The sequence below is a fragment of the Molothrus ater genome, chromosome 10 (genome assembly GCF_012460135.2).
Source record: "Molothrus ater isolate BHLD 08-10-18 breed brown headed cowbird chromosome 10, BPBGC_Mater_1.1, whole genome shotgun sequence".
In the NCBI taxonomy this organism is placed as follows: domain Eukaryota; kingdom Metazoa; phylum Chordata; class Aves; order Passeriformes; family Icteridae; genus Molothrus; species Molothrus ater.
Genome location: NC_050487.2, coordinates 22,589,016 through 22,608,257, shown reverse-complemented (window position 1 = coordinate 22,608,257; position 19,242 = coordinate 22,589,016). Strand labels below are relative to the sequence as shown.

Below are 19,242 nucleotides of genomic sequence, written 5' to 3'. Positions count from 1 at the left end.
TGGCAAGCCTCCCACGGGCTTTATCAAGAGCTGATTGAGGCTCTCCCTGCATGTTCTAAGATTTCATCATCCACACTTCAGCCATTTGCATGATCTGTGCTGAAGGGAAGGCTTTTTGCTTTTTACCAAGTCGTAAAAAGCAGGAAAAAGAAATCAGAACCCTGATCTCAGCTCCCATTTTGATCTCCCTCCAAAAAAAATACACAATAAAAGCAACTCATTCTTTAAATGGATACATGTCCTAAAAGTCACCTTAAAAATACAAAAAAAAAACCACAAAAAAACCAAAAAAAAACCTCCCAGAAAAAACCCCAACCAAACAAAAACGGGAAGGAAAAAATGGGGAGGTATGGGCAAGAAAGGAAAGGGTATAGCCTTACCTGCAGCTCTTTCTGATCCAGAAATTGTTATCATAACTCTGACTCCTTTCTTACCTGATTTGAGGCCAAACATTTCTGAAGACTGGCTCACCTCAACTTCTACAAAAAATTTAGCAGAATGAAATTTTAACCTTCATTAACAGGTCGGCCAAGAGAGAAACAACCTGTGCAAGAAACAACCTGTGCAAGCCTAATGATTGGAATCAGGCCAGATGATGTGATTCCTCTCTGCCTCAAAAGTTGCTAGGTTATTTAAAAAACAAAAAACAAAACCCCTCTTTTGTTCTGTTTGTAGCTGGTGTTCTTACTGTGACCATAAAAAGTGGTTTTACAGCACTAACAGCTAAATGCAAATAACAGCAGCTGTGTTTCAAGCAACATATGATGTATCTATTTGATAATTTAATAGTAACTCTAATGTAATATAAGTAGGAAAATTAAATATAGTAGAGGAGAAAGTATATTTGTATTTGGCAAGCTCCAGCAGCCAGACAAAAATAATGCAACAAGAGCATGATTTTTCCAGGCTGTTTCAGAGCACTTTAAGAAAAGTGTTCACATTTTTCAAACTGAGCCACATTCAATTAACTTCTCTTCAGGTTTCCTTGTAGAAATGATTCAAACTTACAATAAAAAACCATAAAATAATTGTCATGGCTCTAGTGCAGAAGCAGCATTGGTAGAAATGGTTTGTGGGCACCACACCATGGGCACTGTATTTTGATAACTTTTCATTGCTCAATTTACACCATTTTCAGGTTATAAACAGGATTTTGGTAGATCCAAGCATAATTCCCAACTCACATTGATCACCTCTCCATCTTTATGAGGATGTTTATTCAGAGTTCTGCATCCACCTGCCATTATTTCACGGCACAGAAAAACTGGCTGCAGCAGGAAATTATGGAAGGCGTCTCCCAGTGAAGAGTTCCTTTAACCAAAAATCAGCACATCTGCAGTAAATCTAACACAGGGAAGACCACAGCAAACAAAGGAAAACAAAACATAGTTGATGGAGTTTTATACTATTTCATCTTGCCAAGTAAATATCAGAAAAAAAGTAGAAATACCACAAGAAATGCTGCCATTAAATATAACCAACTAACCAACTAAAAATTATGTTTGTATTCTTCAACACAAACATTGGGTAATTTTTGGTGCATTATTTTCAGAGAGATATTATAGACACACACTGGGCCAAATCCTGAAGGATCTGCTGAGGAGTTTTTGTTAGGTTTGGGGTTTATTTCCAGATTTTTAGTTAAATTTAAACAGACCCTAATTCATACCTAGCAAGGTTTCACAGCTCATTCTGCTGAATATTTATTTGTTCCTTAACCCCTCTGTTGTAGTTCCTGTGGAAACCAGCATTTGAAATCCCTCAGTTTTACTGAAATAAATCACAGTTTTTCTTTGAGGGTCTTTACATCCCTCAATATATGGAAAATCAGTTTTGGTTTTGGAGGCTTCCATTCCTTGGGCTTGTTAACTGATCTGTATTATTAACATAAAATAGATTATTATGTTTCCATCCCTTACCAAAAGCATGAGCATATTAAACAACCTAATTAATCCTAATTAACTAGAAAGTCACGGAACAGTTCTCTTGACCAAAATAATTTAGAAATGCCCTTGTGTTGATGGCTTGCAATTTGCAGGATTCATTTTTGAAATGAAAAAGACAGATGTATTTGTCTCTGATGCAAATGGTCTGGATAAATTAAAACTAATTGGGTTTATGTGTTCCTGATAATTAAATGAGATGCATGTAAGCTATATTATGATGGAGGAAAGAACAACTCTTAATTTTTATAAATGAGATGAAGCAAATGACAGCATCTTAAAGTCTATTAAAGGGTAAAACCAAAGGGTAGAACAGAGCTCTGCTCTGGAGCAGGGAGCAGAGACCTTCACAGTGTTGCCAGTGGAATTCATCCCTTGCTGGTTGAAAAGAAGAATCGACAGGAAAACCCCAATTGTCACTGCCCAATCTTTGCCCATCCCTGTGTGCAAAGCCAGCTGAGAAAGGACTTGGTGGGGTTTCTCTGACTTGGAGGAGTGGCCCTTCTACATCAAAATAAAGTCTGGCAGCCAGACAAACAGCAGCCAGTTAAAATATTTCAAGGACTCCCTGATAAGTTGGTCTGGATTTTGAGCACAAAGAACATTCATTTTAGACTGTAAATGAGCTCATTAATGGGAATTTGGCTGTTTAATGAGAAGCAAGCTTAGATGTGGGTCAGGATATGGCATCACAGCACATCCCACCCTGAAATGCACGTGAGGAAGACAAGGGGAATGGCAGATTGGGAATTCCAGCACTTGGAATCCTGTGGCATTTGTGTTGTTCCCCTTTACCCTGCTGTATATGACACTGAGAGCAGAAAATGGCCACACACAACAAGCCAGGCACAAGAGGTGGAGCTTTTATATATAATGAATGTGATGTCCTCTCTCAAAACCAAACTGATGGCCAAGTCATTTCCCAGGATTTCTGTTTATACAATCACTCTACCAAAAGCCAATGTACACAAAAAGACAAACTCACCCCAGAAGCTCCAAAAAATGAAGTGGTCTTTCATTTCCCCCCCTCCTTGTTTCTCTTCCTCTAAATGGAATGGAAAGATGATGTTTCTGTGCAAATCCCCTGACCCTTGGGTATGGATCAGGCATCCCTACAACAGCACAGGTAGAAATAAAAATAAAACATAAAAAAAAAAAAATCATTTGTAGATTGTATTGATATCAAGGAATGTATTGATATCAAGGAGTCATAGAATGGCTTAGGTTGAAAGGGACCTTAAAGATCACACAGAGAATTGAATTAAATCACATTCATAATAATAAAAAGCTTTCAACTTTCCAGCTCTAAATTTATTCTGTTAGCAACAAATGTATCACAGAACTACAGCAATTCAGATGCTCCTTTTGTCATCTGTTTAGGATACCAGTTCCACCACTATAACTTAAACAGAGGGGGGAAAAAACCACAAAACTGCTTCAAATGTTTTAAATCAGGAAGATAAAACTGAGATATATTAAAATCACCACTGCCTAAACAGAGATCACTAATACATCAAAGGGAGCTTATTGTTAGCCCAAATTTTGTTGCAAGTGCTATCAGAAGCTTTTTTTTTTTTTCTTTCAAGCAAAAGGGATAGGAAGGGAAAACTTTGAAAATCAGATGTTGAAAGCACTCAGTGACTTTCTGGTTATCTCCAAGCAGCCCAAATTTAAAGGATTACCCTGCCTGCTGAGGGCTCGAGGCACACTCTGCAGCAGCAGCTGCTTCATCAGTTTTCCTGTTAAAAAAGGTTGGGAACAGCATGGAAGCAGTCAGGCTGCCTGTGCCAGTGGAATGAGTGTAATAGGAATATTTGGAAGAGTAACTGAAAAAGAAAGGTTACATTGATGAGAGAAAAGCACTGGCCTCCATCTCCAAAGCAGAACTCCTGCTTTGTGATTTTATTCTCCCAATTTCTGACAAAGAACTGCTGTAATAAAACATCAATATATGGTAAACTCTATAAAGAAAACTGAGGTGGAAAATATGCCCTCACCTTAAAGGCAAGAAATGAGGCAGGAAATCAAATCAATGGTCTGTTCAGCCTGATGCCTCTAGTTTGTATGAATGAGGGTGGCTGAAGTACTCTTTCCTGTAAAAGAAATTGTTGCAAAGATTACAGTGTTGCCTGATATTAGTGCAGAGCTGCTGGGGGGGGCAGATAACACAGCAGAGAATCCAAACCAGAGTGGGTTTAACTGCCAGAAACCAAATCAGACACTGGAATGCTTCCACTGATCCATTAGTGAAGGGCACCTGCCACCTCTGAACACAGAAAAGCAGAATTTAAAGCTTCTCTTCCTAAAGGAAAGTTTGAGGATAACAATTTCCATGAATTTTAGAGCTCTGCCAGGTGGTTCACCCATAAACATCTAAGAACAATTGTCAGACAAAAGCTTCTAATTAATCCCACTTTCAAAATTCCCCAATACAAAACGAGAAATCTTTGTCACTTCTTTTGATACACCTTTATTGTCAAAACTAGGGGACAAGGGGGAAGATTTCCTCAAAAACCACAGTGAAGGAAACAAAAGGAGGAAAGAGTCAGGCACATGAAGGGAAAGAGAACTTTCAAGCTAAGCAAGCTGCTGTTTCTGAGAACCCTAAAGATGTTAGCAAAAGATAACATTTAGGTAATTTCAAAGCCACTCAATTACTGGGTACAATTAAGCATCTCCTCAACAAGAGCAGAAAGTCCCCAAACCCTCTTTACATCAAAGCACCACATTGGCCAAATGACCTTTTACAGAAATTATATTAATTGCATTAAACCTTGCACTTTCTGGGGAGGAGGAAGAAAAAAGCTTTTTATACAACACAAATAGAGCAAGTTCAAAAGGACACTTGGGGCTGTTTGTTAAAATTCAAACCAACCAGGACGATTTGAACTGCATTTCCTCTTTGTTCTTTTAATTATCAAAGGCCTGTAAGGCAGTAACTCACAGCACAGCTGTGATTTGCACAGCTGCAAATCGCAGGATTTGCCTGGACACAGATCCATCTGAACTGGAATTTTGGAGCAGGGAAAGAAAGGGAATTCACTCCCATTTGATTCTGAGCACAGGTTTGCTGCTGCTCTGGGCTCCCTGCTGCAGTTGGGAAGAAAGGAATGTGGCAGGAGAAGTTCAATGTCCAGTGGAGAGCTGTTCAATTCTATTCTGCAAGGTGCAGTCCCTTCTAAAACGTGTGACAAAGGGTACTTGACCTCAGGGACTCCTCCTGTGCTTCTCACCACAAACCTGGTCCTACAGAAACCCCAGTTTATCCCATTGATACCCCTGGTGTGCCACTTTCCAGCTTGGCCACATAAAACCACATTTGGAGACACAGAACTCCACCTGCAGACAAGGAAACTTAAATTGAATTAAAAACAATAAATAAAACAATCCTAAAAATAGCAGCACAAGAGAAGATATTTTATTCTGTTATTTCTTTATAGTAAGGATTTTTAAAAAACCAAATCAAGGTATTTTCAAGAAGTTTTAATGACAACTTTGCAGAATATTCCTTAGTAAATGATGTCTTGTGCAGAACTTAAAACACCTCTTGATCTTCTTGGTTCTGAACCATACAAAGGTGGAGACAGAACTGACTTTTCCATGTTCACTGCAATGCCAGAACCTGCTGTTTGTCCTCCAGAATTGCTTCCTCAGCATCCATTTGGCTTTCCTCCCAGTCCCTGAAAAGAAACACACCCCAGTGATTTCCAGTGCCTCCAATTGCCCAAGTTCTCTGCTTTAAGCCCTGCTGACGTATGTTCACATGTGTTGAACTAAAAGGCACAACAAAAAGCTTTTCCTGGAGATGTTGGCAGTACAAGCTACTCTAATTCAGCTTTTCCCTCAGTTTTTGTCCCAAATCTCTGAATCAGCTCTAAGCACACAGCATGGAGCTCCCTTCAGTGCTCCTCTGGCCCTGCTGGGGAGGAGATCCCAGTGAGAAACCAGTGAGACACAGAACTTCAGCAACTTCCTTCTCTCCAGTCATCTCCTCAGTGTCCAAGGCAAAATAACAAATACATGGTGAGTCACAACCCAAGAATGCAGATGTTATAAGAGATTCACCTCATAAATCTCTGTGTTAATGCATTGAAAAACCCACAGTCCCCAAATTTATCATTTGGAGTCCAAAAAACAAAATAGATCCCTCAGTTCTGACTCTGAGCTGCCTGAGAAGGGGCCTAGAACACCAAGACACCACACAGGTCATGCTGACTTTAATTGTGCTTTACCTGCTAATTACAAGAGAGCTGGGGCTGTTTTTATTTCAGTTCTGACACGGTTGGCATCTTGAATAATCTAAAATGTCATAAAAAACACAGCCAGCAAGTTGAACTTACCCAAAAATATCAAATGTGTCGTGATCTTTCAGCTCCAGGGTGCTCTGGAAATCTGCATTTCCAGAGATCTTCTCCATGGCTCTGCTGGAGGAGGTTCCATCTTCACAAGCTAAGCTGGAATGATTTTCATGGCCTGAAATGTCTTAGGAGCAAATATGAACAAAAAGATGCAGTATCCTCATTACCAGCTTGAAAAAAAATTCAAAATATTGAAAAAAAAAACTTGCCATTAAAAGTCTCAAACCAACTCTAGCTAATGAAAAATATCACTACTAAAAAATTAAGATTGTACTTTCCAGTGTATTTGTAAGTTCTTTATTAACACCTATAAATTCACCACCTCCTACTTCAGAAGTATCTTTCAGAAAAGAAATACATGATTTAAGCATTCTGCACAATGCCACAAATTTTGTGTGAGGGGAGACACAATGATTGCAGAAAGCTCTGAAGTTTGGTTCTTTTTTTTTCTTTCATTTAAACTAACATGAATAAAATATAGACCCTTTCCAATATTTTCCTGGGATTCAAAATTGACAGCTTCGATTTCTGCACACAGCATTATTTAAATTAAAATGTCAACCTGGTTGCTCCTGATGTGAGAAATAATGCAGAGCTACATTTCTTGGGATGGAGACAGTTGAAATTGAGAAAGGTAACACAAAAGTGCAGATACAGTTATTACTTGAGTCCCTGTTTCCTAGAGTTCATATAATCAGACTTGCTTCTGTAGCAGAAGAAATCCTTTATTAGATCACTCCCAAATTGTACCAGAGACAACCAACACACACAAATACAGAAACTTCTTCTAGAGGGTTTGTTCTCTAAATATTCAAGCTAAGAGTGGAGTAAAAGGGCAGCAGCAGAAGCAGAAACTAAGCTAAATAAAAAGAATTCTTGGGGAGAGCTGAAAAGAGGTATTTTTTAACACCAAAGCCTATTCAAAAAACCACTAAAATACAAATATACAAAAAACATATAATAATAATAATAATATAATATCATATATAAATAAATAATAATAATATATAATAATAAATAATAAAATATATAAAATATAAATATATAAATATGTATTTATACAAAAATATATATTATATATATATATAAATATATATATATATATATATAAAATAAAAAGCCTGTTAAAAAAACCCCAAAATACAAATACACAAATGAAGATATAGAAATGACCGACTCAAACAAAATTCAATTTTCCAATTTTAATTGCGGAAAATTAAAATTTTGTGGAAAATTTTCATTTTCCTCAATTAAAATTAACCTAATTAGGTTCTCAGAGCTGTGGCTGTGCCTACCTGGCCATGGCATCCATGCTGCCATCAGGTGAGAAAGTTGATTTTGAGCCTGGAAAGCTTTTGCAGCTCTGTTCAGCTGACTTTCCAAGACACCTTGAACTACAGAGTCGTCAGCACACTCACTCAGGCTCCTCTCAGAAACCCACTGCTCATCTCCTGAAATCCAACATTATTACAGGAAATTATTGGCAGGTTTTGTGTTAATATGCATTTAGATGCAGCAAATATAGGAAGAGTAATGTGCAGATTAAAGAAGACACACAATTTTTTTTACAGACATGCAACAGACCAAAAGCCTGATTTCAAGTGATAGATTTAATCAGATTAATGATGTTCACTTGTTGTTTCATATACACCATGGAAAGCAATAGGAACTTCATGGAACTCTATTATCAGGGGATATACCAATATAAATAATTACATTTGTATTCTATTATATATTATACATAATACATACTATAATCAATATAATCATATACAGTTTAATCATAATTATAAAGATTAAATTTATGGCACTAGGCTGCCTCAAAGTAGGGACTTTATTTTCTCCTTGCCCAGCACCACTTATGTGGCATGGCTGTCACCCTGAAGTGACTCCTAAAGCAAGCTGGATGGAAGGGAACTGTAAAAAGATGATAAATATGTATATTTTTGAGGATTTATTCACACAACAGTACCTGGAAAAGGGATACTCCTGTCCCTAGGGCTGGAGGCAGCAGACAGGGAAGAAGGGGCCTCCAGCTTTTCTTGTTTAGGGTTTGCACCTACAACAAAGAAACCTTCAAGTCCCTGATATGATGCAGAACCACATTTCTGTCTTTTGGCTACATCCTGTAACTTGAATAAAACAGAGAGATTACAAACAGGAAACTTTATAATTACCCCAGCAAGTTTAGATTAATAAAATGCTCTTTTCATAGAGCACAGACTGATTTGGACAGCCAGCTGTAATAGATATTCATGAGGATGATGTTTTTGCTCAAGATATGCTTGAAAATCCTAAAAACTTCTCATGTTGTGAGAGCTTGAGTCTGTTTTTTCACTAGGGACATGAAAAGCAGATTTTCTTTGTGTTCACTTTTAGGTACATAAAGGAAGGTGACCACTGTTTACCAATGACTCCAAATCAATGTCCTAACCTTTCCATCTTTTGTTTTTGCTTTTAATTTTATTTTCAGCAAATGAGGATCTGAATAATTTGTTAGATAAGATAGAGCACCTTTTTTGGTCATTCAGACAAGAGGTGAAGTACTGTCAATACAAACATGGGAAGAGCTGCTCCTCCAACACCTTCTTTATGTCTGAGAAGTTTTTGAAGCTAAACAGAAAACCTGACACCACAAAGTGGAGCCTTTCATCCCCTGCATATCAAATATGGCAGGCAGTGACAATCCCCTAAATCTAAAGGGATAAAGCACCATTCCTAATTTATTCAGCAATTAAAGACACCATCACTTACTGCTGAAGATTTTGCAGTTCCAGGCAGGACCAAGCTCTGGGCGTTGCAGACCCTGCCCAGTTCTTGTGGCTCTCTCCTGCTCTGCTGCAGTTCTGTCTCCAGATCCCTGCTGCTCCTCAGGTCAGCCCCAGGGAGATCTTTGCTCACCCCCTCAGTGGGCTCAGAGATCTCCTCAGCAAGTCCACAGGAGCTCAGGGATCCTCTCCCAGCCTTTGGTTCAATGCTCTCCTCCTGCACTGCATTTATTTCAAGATCGCTGCAGACAATCAGTTTTTCTATAGAAGTACAACACAATCGTGAAAATAGCAATACTTGTAATGAATATTAATTATAACCTGCAAGTCAACCATTTTTTCTTCATGAATTTATAAAATACAAAATCTCCACTAAAGCTAAAGAAAGGCAATTGTGGAAATTTATTAAAATTTCCTTAAAAGCACTATAAAGTTTGAAATCCATCTTAGCAGGCTGTGAATGATTCTGTAAGTTGGTTTTCTTTGTTATAGGTATTTATCACAGTGCTCACACAGCCCATCAAACTGCAATCAAATCAAATTGTGATAGCCCAGAGAATGGGACATAATTTAATGATCTTTAATTACTTTTCAGCCCACTGTAGCTGACTACCCCAACCTATATGAGAAGGATAAACTGAACACATTTATGTATTTTCATAAAAAGAACTTCTCACGTTTACCTTGAGAAATTTCTTTAGGAGAAACAGGATTTCTGTTGAGAGGAAAAAGTAAAAACTATTAAGTTTCAGCTGAGGAAGTGAAATGCAGAGAAGACTTTCCCATTATACCCATTTCACTTTTAAGGGGCTGGTTCTGTGTCCTAGTCTGCAAATGCTGAGCTTTGGTAGAGGAGGGGAAAGAGCAGAAAGATACAAAAAGCAAACCAGGTCACAGTTAATCCAATAAGTGTTGGGAGATCAGAAGAATTGCAGATGTATCAGTTATTGTTTTTGTCTGGAATTACAAGGTCAGTTAAGTAAGAGTATCTTCAATGGGCAGAGCACTGATCCATGGTAAAGTCTGTATGTGAATTCCTGATCCTGCTGAGGTAAGAGCTCAGAAAAGAGAATTTTACTACAACTCAGGACAGGCAAGTGCAAAGAAATGCATCTTACCCATATGGGTTAGGATTTCAAAGTGATGCCTCTCTAGTTACAGGCAGTTAATATTCCTTAGTGGCTTTGAACACTGCACACATAACTCAAATCTAACTGCCTGCAGGCAAAGAAAAGCCTCCATTTCTCAGGAACTAGCACAAATTTGGGATTATTTCCTCTCCCACAGTCTCTGCATTCTGATACCTTCCACCCTCCAGTGGGTCAGTTTTTCCTTGCTTATTCATTCCCACATCTCCAGTTTCCTCCACTGAAGAGTCTGAAGATTCTTCCAAGTCCTCACTTTGAGACTGAATAAAGAACAAAAATAAAAAATAATATAAAAATTTTAAAAAGAAAGAAAAAAAAATTAAGACTGCTGAGAAGCTGCCAGACTTTATTTGTGTATAAATCCCATAGAGTGCAGGTTCCTGAACACAACAGAAAAAAAGCACAGGGAACTTTTGGAACTATCAGTTTTCCACATTTGTATGGAAAACAAACAATGCACGAGCATTCCTCCTTATTGGAAGTTATTTAACTGCTGCTACTTTAAACATTCAACAGATCAAAACTTGAACAAATCAGTTCATTGTTGAGACTCATCAAGTCCTTTATCAGTACTCACATCATCAAGGAACTCAATTTGCAAAGAGGACTCTGCATTTTCAGAAACAGTGTTGGATTCTTCAGCTCTATAAATAGATGCCCAGTATTTCTTCACCTCTTCATCTGTGAAATATAAATAATTTCATGCATTTCAGTTTTTCCTGTTCAAAACACACTCAAAAATGCAACGTTTTTGTTCATTATGGAAAACCCACAAATTTCTCCTTTTATTATTGCTTTTGGCAAACTAGTTAAGAGTGGAAATGTTCAGCAATCATAGAAAAATCTCAAGGAAAAGGTATTTTGGATTGAATAAATGGAAATCTGTTACACCTGTTAACTCCTCAATGTCATCATCATCATCATCATCATCTCCTTGTCCTCCTCCTTCAGCCCCATCCTGCTGAACACTCACGGCTTGCACAGGCCTTGAATCTTTCATGCAACTTGCAAAAAATTGATCAACTGGAGTTCTGAAACAGGGAAAAAAAATAAAAATCAATCTTAAAAAGTCATACTTTTAAAAATATATCACAAAAAAAAAAAGGAAAAACCCTACCAGCCAATTTACTGCAGCAGCATTAACTAACTCCTCCTAACTTCATTGAGGTGACTTGCTTCTCAAGAACTCAGAAAACAACTCTGTAATGCCCACAAAAGAATCCTGGAAACTCCTTTTCTCTATAAAACTCCTGTAGCAAATGCCCCAAAATCAAGTAGCCAAATATCATTACCAGTCTTCAAATTCTACAATAAACTGATAGCAAAGAGAATCTCTCTAAATACTTCTTTTGCAGGAATTCTGAACTATCAAGTGATCAAGTCTGGTATTTTATTAAAATAAATCTCCCTGTATACACTCCCCTTGACTCTTGATAATATATCTAATATTTTAAAAGTTTCACTTAGATTTTTGTTAATTCGGTGTTTCTGAATTCTCTCATTAGGAGCAGCAAATGCAACAATACCTTCTGTATTTCTTCAGCAGGAGTTTCTCCATGTAGCTCAGGCCATCCTTCTGGAATTCCACATGGATGGGTTCCTTCAGAGCACTAACACTGGTCTGTACCTCACAATTCCCCACAGCTTCTGTCAGAGTTATTTGTAAAAAGAAATACAGCTGTTTAGCATTATAAATGTCCTCTTTACCTACATTGTTTTTGAATGAACATCACATTGAGCCTGCTTAGTTCAGTCTTCACATAACTCCAAAATTTAAATGGCCAGCAATATTATATTTACAGAACACAGGCAGTATTGGGAGCAGCCATAAAAACTCATCTATTACAGATTACACACTGCAGCCATAGAAAGAGTGGGGGAGATGGAAATCCATGACTCCACAGATCAAAACCCCACAGAAAAGAAGAGAAAAAGGAAAAAAATCAGTTTAATATTATTTTGTACAAAAAGGCACAGAGAAAAACCACCATCCGTGGACTAGAGGAACAAGACACAGATTGGATTTGCACAAATCCAATCAGACCAGAGGAATTTTCCATATTTTTCCATGCATACTTCAGCTGATTGCAGCTTTTCATTGGGACAAAGAAATATTAAGAGCCTGTGGAAGGCAAGCAGAAAATGTACTTGGATAGAACACACAAAATCCTGAGCCCTGCACATTCCTTGCCTCAGTTTGAAACTGGTTTTATGTTTGAGCATTGCAGCTCATGCTGAAGTGCCACGTGAGACACAAAGCCATGGGAGGGTACAGGGACATGGGCTGGACATCCTGGCCACTGCCAGGGATCATTACAAAAACTGAGCTAAACACCCTGCATAGCATTAAAAAAACCCTTCAGAGATGTTTGTTATTAATGAAGACACACTGAGAAAGAGTAAAATGGGCTTTCTTAGCTTCACATAATATCTGCCTTCATTAATCTAAAATCTAACTCTCCCAAAGGGCTCCTATTGTAGTTAAAATGTCCTAACCAGAACAAACCATACCTGATGGGACCTCACTGGCACACAGGCCTCCTCCAGGATCACTCTCACCTCTCCTCCACTGAAGCAAAGCTTCCTGGAAAGACTCTGCAGATGCCTTCTCATCAAAGGCACCACTCAGCAGCAATCCTTGGTCCTGCTTCCCAGGGCTCGCGCTGGTTGATGCTGAGGCTGGTTCCTAAATCAGTTCCACAACGTTACTGATAAAGCATTTCTGAGGAGCAGCAACATTTTTAGTGTCAGCTGTGGAACTGTAGCACTCACTTTTCTGGGCTCTGCTGAGCTACCTGGTAATCAAGATCACTCCTATTTTATATGATCCTGCTCACAATTAACTGCAAAAACCTATCAAGAACTAAATAAGAAAGGCAAAGTTTTTATTACCAGACACACAAAACCCCTGCTTTTAAAGGTTTCTGGTATCAGAGCAGTGGCCATGGACACCCACATCCCATGTTTTGGATATAAAGCCATGGACAGCACCTGTAGGAATGGATTAAATGAGGCACTTAATGCAGCATGTCTCATTTAAAGGAATTTATGAGCTATGTGCTTTACTAATGAAGAGCTGCTTATTGAAGCTTCCCAGTGGACAGGGGCACATCTGGAGAGGTCAGCAAGAGGAAAATGGTCATTTAAGGGGCTAACTGGGATAGCCATTAATACAGCAGTCCAGGGAAGTCCAAACTGTAATTGATGAGATTGATTGAAAACAGCTACGAAAGGAGAAAAACACTCCTACACTGGGACTTTCAACCCAGTGGTTTTGCAACCTTTATTAGAACAAAGAAAATTACTGTGAAAGGTTTTCATTACCAACTCCTGGATTATTATCAAGCAAAACCATGAAATAATTAATGTATTTATGGGAAAAAAAAATCCTTTGTCTACACATTCTCCAAGTGAGTGACCTGCTCTTACCACAACAAAGCAGCAAAGGTACAGGCAGAAAGATGAGAGTCAAACGTGGTAGCCATGATATTTTCTGAAAAATCCTTCCCTTAGGATTTTTTCCTCCTGAGAAGCTGAGAGGCCTCAGGAACAAAATGTAACCAATGGTTATCTGCTGCTGTGGAATGCAACAGGTGCATCTGGGATTGGTCTCATGTGGTTGTGTCTAATTAATGAGCAATCACAGTCCAGCCGTCCAGACTGCCTCGGTCAGTCATAACCCTCTGTTATCATTCTTTCTGATGAAGTCATATCTTCTACTCTTTTAGTATGGTTTTAATATAATATATATGATAAAATAATCAATGAAGCCTTCTAAAACATGGAGTCAACATTCTCATCTCTTCCCTCACCCTAAGACCCCTGCAAACACCATCACAAAACATCAGCAGCCCCTACACCCTCAGGATGTTTTCCCAAACCCTTCTTTCCACCTGCCCTGTGCTTTAACTGATCCAGGGACTGGCTGCACATCCAATGGCACTTGTGGCTCGCAAAAGCAATAAACAGTGGCTGTTAAAGGTGTCAGTATCCGCACATCCAGGGCATTCCCCCATCCCCTTACTGCAGTGCGGGGTGAGCAGGGCACGAAGTTCACTGTGTGAACAGAGGATCAGCAGGGAACAACTCCAGCGACTGGCAGCTCACTTCCCCGCAGCAGCACGGATTTCCAGCCCCGTTCTTGCTCCGGCTGGATCCCTGCCAGCGCGGGGTTCCCCGGGATGCGGGATCCGCGCTCCGGGATCCGCAGCGTCCCGCGGGGGCGCAGCGCCCTCGAGCGGCCGGCCCCGGCACTGCAGCCGCCCCCGCGCTCCGGGGATCGCTCCGGGGCCGGGAGCGCTCCCCAAAAAGCCGCTGGGAAAAAAACAAAACACGCGCGATCTGCGCTGCTGGGGGTGTGCCAAGGTCTTTGTTGAGTGAAATTAGGAGCACGGCAGCAAAATCCCCGCGGTTTTTTTGTTGGCAAGTTTTCTTAAATTCCAAATCCGCGCGTATTTTTTCCCCAAAGGAAAAGCGTTACAAAGACACGCACAAAATATCAGTTCCTTTGGAGGGTTAGCAGTTCCAACTGGTTTAATAAAAATGGGGAAAAAAAAAATCACATCGTGTATTACAGAGAGATCTCCCTCCACACCCTAAGAGAAATTATTCTTTTTTAGAATAAAAATGTTCTTTTCTTATTCAACAGTGGAGCTTCACATAAATTACTTTAAAATCGAGTTGTATGAGGCTACACCACACTTTGGAGGCTGGCTTTCCTATTTCTTATTTGTTTCCTATTTCCTACTTGCTAATAGGCAAGAATACCCTTAATTAAATAGAAATCACCTCGTACTTGATAATAGAAATTTCCACTATAACACAGCTAACGATGGTGCCAGCTTGGAAATCAGTCAGAATTCAACACATGCTTTATGTAAGGATTTAAAATTACAAAATATTCACGGACCACTTAATTTTGGCCCCTTTGCCTGCAACCACACATCCTTCTTTAATCACAAAGAAGTGTTCTTTAGTTAAGGATGAGATCAGCCTCCTTCAGCCATGGTCACATGCTGGGAAAGTTAATAAAAACAGAGTTTAAATAAATTCTTTAACAGTTACCAGTTAAAGAAGTGGTCACAGTTCTGACAACAGAACCATTTCATCTGTTTCTTGCATTCAGGGAGAGCAGTCTGTAAAATCTCTCTTACTTTACAGGCACTAAGTAATTATCAGAGAGAGAAAGTGACACAAAAACATTCTACACACATTAAATTGTGTTGCCTGTGAGTTGTTTTTAACCATTTACTTACCAGCAGGCCACCCTTAATTTCAGGTGGTCCATAGCCCACCCCCTTCACTCCCAACTTCTCATGAGCTACCACATTTCCTCTTTTAGGCTTGACTGGTTTTTTCACTGGCTCTGAAACACAACAAACAACAAAAATCTCAACTAATCCAATGTTCCACTCTCTGATTTCTTCAGTGTTTAATTGCAGCAACCTCTACAAAGCAATAATCTATCAGAATTATTTGGTTAAGGAAGATGTCTTTACCTTGAATCTGTTTGAGTACTTGTAACTTCACTCTTTGTGGAGAAACCTAGAGGAAAGAATATTTCCATATATCTGTACAAGGTTTTAATGCTAATGAACAAACAGCAAGTTTTACAGAATGAAAATTATTTTAGGGAGATAGGGCATGCATTTAAAGAGAAAACTCCATGTACTGCTCATGACAGCCATGAAGCCCAGGACCAGTTTCCCTCCCCAAACACAAAACATTGTCCACATAGCCCTTCCATGATTTAACATCCCAGTAATTCATATTTTCAGCATTTTTGCTCCTCAGTTTTCCCCTGCAAACTGAGTTCATCCTGCAGCCACACTACCCCTCACTCACCCCTTATTTTAATTTTGCTGTTTTTAAAGTTCTGCCCATTCATCTCCTCAGCCACCCCAGCTGAAACCTCAAGTCCTTGAAGCAGCAACAGCTACGAGTTCCTTGTCTCAGAGAATGGGGAAGGGAAAGAGGTGTGTGAAGAAAACCTTTTCATTCTGATCCTCTCCTCTCACAGACAAGGAGGCAATTTTATTGAGTTCTCATTTTCTGCCAGTTTAAAAAATTTGCCACAGATTTTTCCGAAAGAAGATAAGTACCCCATTTGTACTTACTGAAGAAAAAACCAGATTTTTCAAAGATTTAGCAGGAAAGTTCTACATCCCTTCTTTTTAGGTCTGAGCAAGGATGTCATAAAACAAGAGTCAATATAACTGAGTTAAAGACTTGAACTGTGGTGTATTTTATCTGGGAAGGCAGAGAATTTGCACTCCAAGTTTCACCCAAAGCCTTTCAGTATTTCAGATCCATCCTGGGCACCAGCCAGCCAAAGCCAGGCTCCTGATGAGTTCCACCACTACCAGTGCCACTCTGACAGGATTAAATCTGTAGGAGCAGGGATAATTTGCTGTTCATTGCAACTGATCACCCAACAAAATTTGATGTTCCTCCAGCTCAAAGGGAATCAGAAGCTTGGCAGGGAAATATAAGCAGTCAGGAATTTTACTCTGATGGGGCTCAACCTTTCGGTGTTGCAGTATTTGAAATTTTCCTGTTCTGCAGCATAAATCCAGTTCTAATTCTTGTTTTACTTAGATAGCTTCACTTGAAAATACGGTTTCCTACCTTTTTCCTGTTTTCATTATTTTGTGCCACAGTTCGGGTTTGGGGGGTCCTTGGTCCTGCCTGCCCAGATTTCCAATGATAAGCACCCAACTTCCTACAAACCAAGGCAAGAAAATACTTCAGAATTCAGCCTTCTGCAAGCAAGAGAAGCACAAAAAGTTTCCTTCAGCTTGTTAAATATGAACAAAACATCACAAAAATAAAATTCTTCTCTACAGGACAATCAAGTTCCCAAAAGCATAAATACTCTCTTCCACTGAAACCTGCTTCAAGTCTCCTTTAAAAGCAGCAAATACAACAAATGTGTGAGAAAGTGCTTATCTTTAAACCATTAAATTGGTCCAAGTTCTTAAACTTAGAAAAAAAAAAACCCCAAACTTATCAATTCTCAAAGGTTGGTTTCAGAAGAATAAAAACAAAAGTACAATTTGTGTGAGCCTTCATTGTCCCAGTTTACTGCAGGACTTGATCCAGCACTGCTAACAATGCAGGAACTCTCAGATCCTTTCCAGCCCAAACCACTCCATGATTGCAGTGCTGCAAATGCCAAAGCCTCCTGTCCTTGGAGCTCAGCACTGCCACCCTATCAGGGGCTGCAGGGACAAGGCCTTGAGAACAAACCAACAACACCATGGAGACAAAAGTGCCACACATCCCCTGGAAAACACTGCCCCAGCAGCTCAGGGCAGTGTTCACAGAGCTGCCAACAGCTCAGCAGCACCAAGGCATCCAAAGCCAAGGCATTTGCATTCCAGCAGGCAGAAACTCAAGGAAAAGGAAGCAGGTGTTGCAGGAATCTGCCAACACTCAGAGTGACTCAGATTGAAACCTCACCCCAGCATTTGCCTCGTTACACTGTGCCTGGTTCCAAGCCCTGTTTGCCACCATGCAAGAGAGGCCTCCCTGGGAAGCCACGCAAATGTAAAAGGGGATCAAAAATATCAACAGCATCCTCTGCAGAAACATCAGAAATAAACAAGGAGAAACTACTCTGTCTCCTGTTTGAAAACTAAGGGGACAAATCCAGCCAGCCAGGAGGAAAAGGGAGAGGGAATAAATGAGGAAAACAGATCAAAGATCATATGGAGTTTCAAATTAACAAAGTCATAAGGAAGCAAGTTTAACATTGGGAAGAAATAGTCTCCTCTCTGCAATCTAATTGCAAATTCCAAACTTTACAAAAGATCCCACATGGGGAGTTGGAGGTGTGGAGGGAGCATCTCATTGGATTCCTTTTTTCCAGAGAGAAACTGAACCTACCTCCTCTCTTCCTTTTCTCTGCTCATGTTTGACTGCAGCTGCAATAATCTCCTCTCCATCTCTTTGTTTTCTGCTTCTAACTGAGCTTTCTCCAGCTGCAATTCCTTGACAGTTCTGGAGGAAATAGGGAAATATTCATTAGAAGTCACCTGGAAGTCAGTAAGGTATCTGAAGAACTTTAAAGAAGCTGGAAAATTTGTCATTATAGCCATGTCCCTCCTGTATCTCCCAGCAGGACTGAAAACAGCTCTGGAAAATTTAGGACAGGTCAAGTGCAAATTCCAACAAACAAACTGATACAACTGTGCCTGTACTCAAAGGTTTGGTGTATAATTATATTAAAATAAACAATCCACTGATTTCTTTAGTATGCTTGTATTATCCAGTGGATACACAGGGTTGGTTATAAAACCTACAATTTAATCAGGAAGTAGATTAAAGCCTGAGAAAAGAAAGGCTTGTGGATAAAAGCATACAGAAATGCTAGAAAAGAAACACATCATGATTCTTCTTGCTCTTCCATTCTTTCAGTTAATGTTGCATTAAACTTATTAAAAACTATGAAAGCACATCTCAATCCCAATCAGATTGAAGGCACTTACTTTGTTTTTAATCTCACTGAGGTTCCAGCTTTTGAGCCTGGGAGAATTACAAAATCATTGACATTCATGATGCCCAGTACAACTTCTCCTGAAAAAAGAGAATTTCGAGGATTTAGAGTTAGGAACCTGTTGGAATGGGAATTTGATTGAAATTAAAACAGTAAAAAACTCATTACACATCCAAAACCACTCATACATAGAGGGAAATGGAGCACAAAACTTGTTTATATGAAGTGCCAATAAAATCCTAGAGCAACTGAAAATTAAATTTAACTGAGAAAAAAAAACCCTTTTTTATTACATTTATGATACCAGGGAAAAGATTTCCTTGGCTGTTTCATTTGGGCAATTCCCTAAAGTTCATGTGCAAGCAGATTAATATTAACTAAAACACAGCTTTCTTGAACCAAAACTATAGAAAGCACCAAGGAGAGGAAAATTGTACCAATGGCTAGGAAGTGAAACCATCTCACCTGATTTGGGAAGATAAATTCCTTCTGTCACAGACAAATTGATACAGAGGAACACAATAACTC

General features: G+C 39.2%; 1 protein-coding gene across 2 annotated transcripts; it reads right to left on the bottom strand.

Annotated features, from left to right (window-relative positions):
* Positions 1-4,397: 4,397 nt before the first annotated feature.
* ZBBX (zinc finger B-box domain containing) lies at positions 4,398-18,890 on the bottom strand. 2 transcript variants are annotated; one of them, XM_036389278.2, is made up of 16 exons: positions 18,707-18,890; positions 18,105-18,218; positions 16,845-16,938; positions 15,716-15,761; positions 15,473-15,582; positions 12,729-12,903; positions 11,744-11,864; positions 11,109-11,248; positions 10,795-10,898; positions 10,374-10,477; positions 9,753-9,784; positions 9,056-9,330; positions 8,274-8,433; positions 7,597-7,752; positions 6,284-6,425; positions 4,398-5,623 (listed from the first exon to the last, which is right to left on the bottom strand). In XM_036389278.2, the coding sequence occupies exons 1-16, from the start codon at positions 18,772-18,774 to the stop codon at positions 5,548-5,550; spliced, it is 1,917 nt and encodes a 638-aa protein (XP_036245171.1). In that variant the 5' UTR covers positions 18,775-18,890; the 3' UTR covers positions 4,398-5,547. The 2 variants fall into 2 exon arrangements, with proteins under 2 accessions (XP_036245171.1, XP_054371887.1); XM_054515912.1 differs by having other exon boundaries at positions 11,744-11,861.
* Positions 18,891-19,242: the final 352 nt, after the last annotated feature.

Bases quoted from the DNA above. Each gene is read 5' to 3' on its own strand.
- ZBBX (XM_036389278.2), bottom strand. From the start codon at position 18,774: ATGAATGTCAATGATTTTGTAATTCTCCCAGGCTCAAAAGCTGGAACC. The intron at 16,939-18,104 runs GTAGGTTCAGTT...CTTGGTTTGTAG, and splicing joins AGAGAAAAGGAAGAGAGGAG to GAAGTTGGGTGCTTATCATT. The intron at 10,899-11,108 runs GTGTAACAGATT...TATATTTCACAG, and splicing joins TGACATTGAGGAGTTAACAG to ATGAAGAGGTGAAGAAATAC.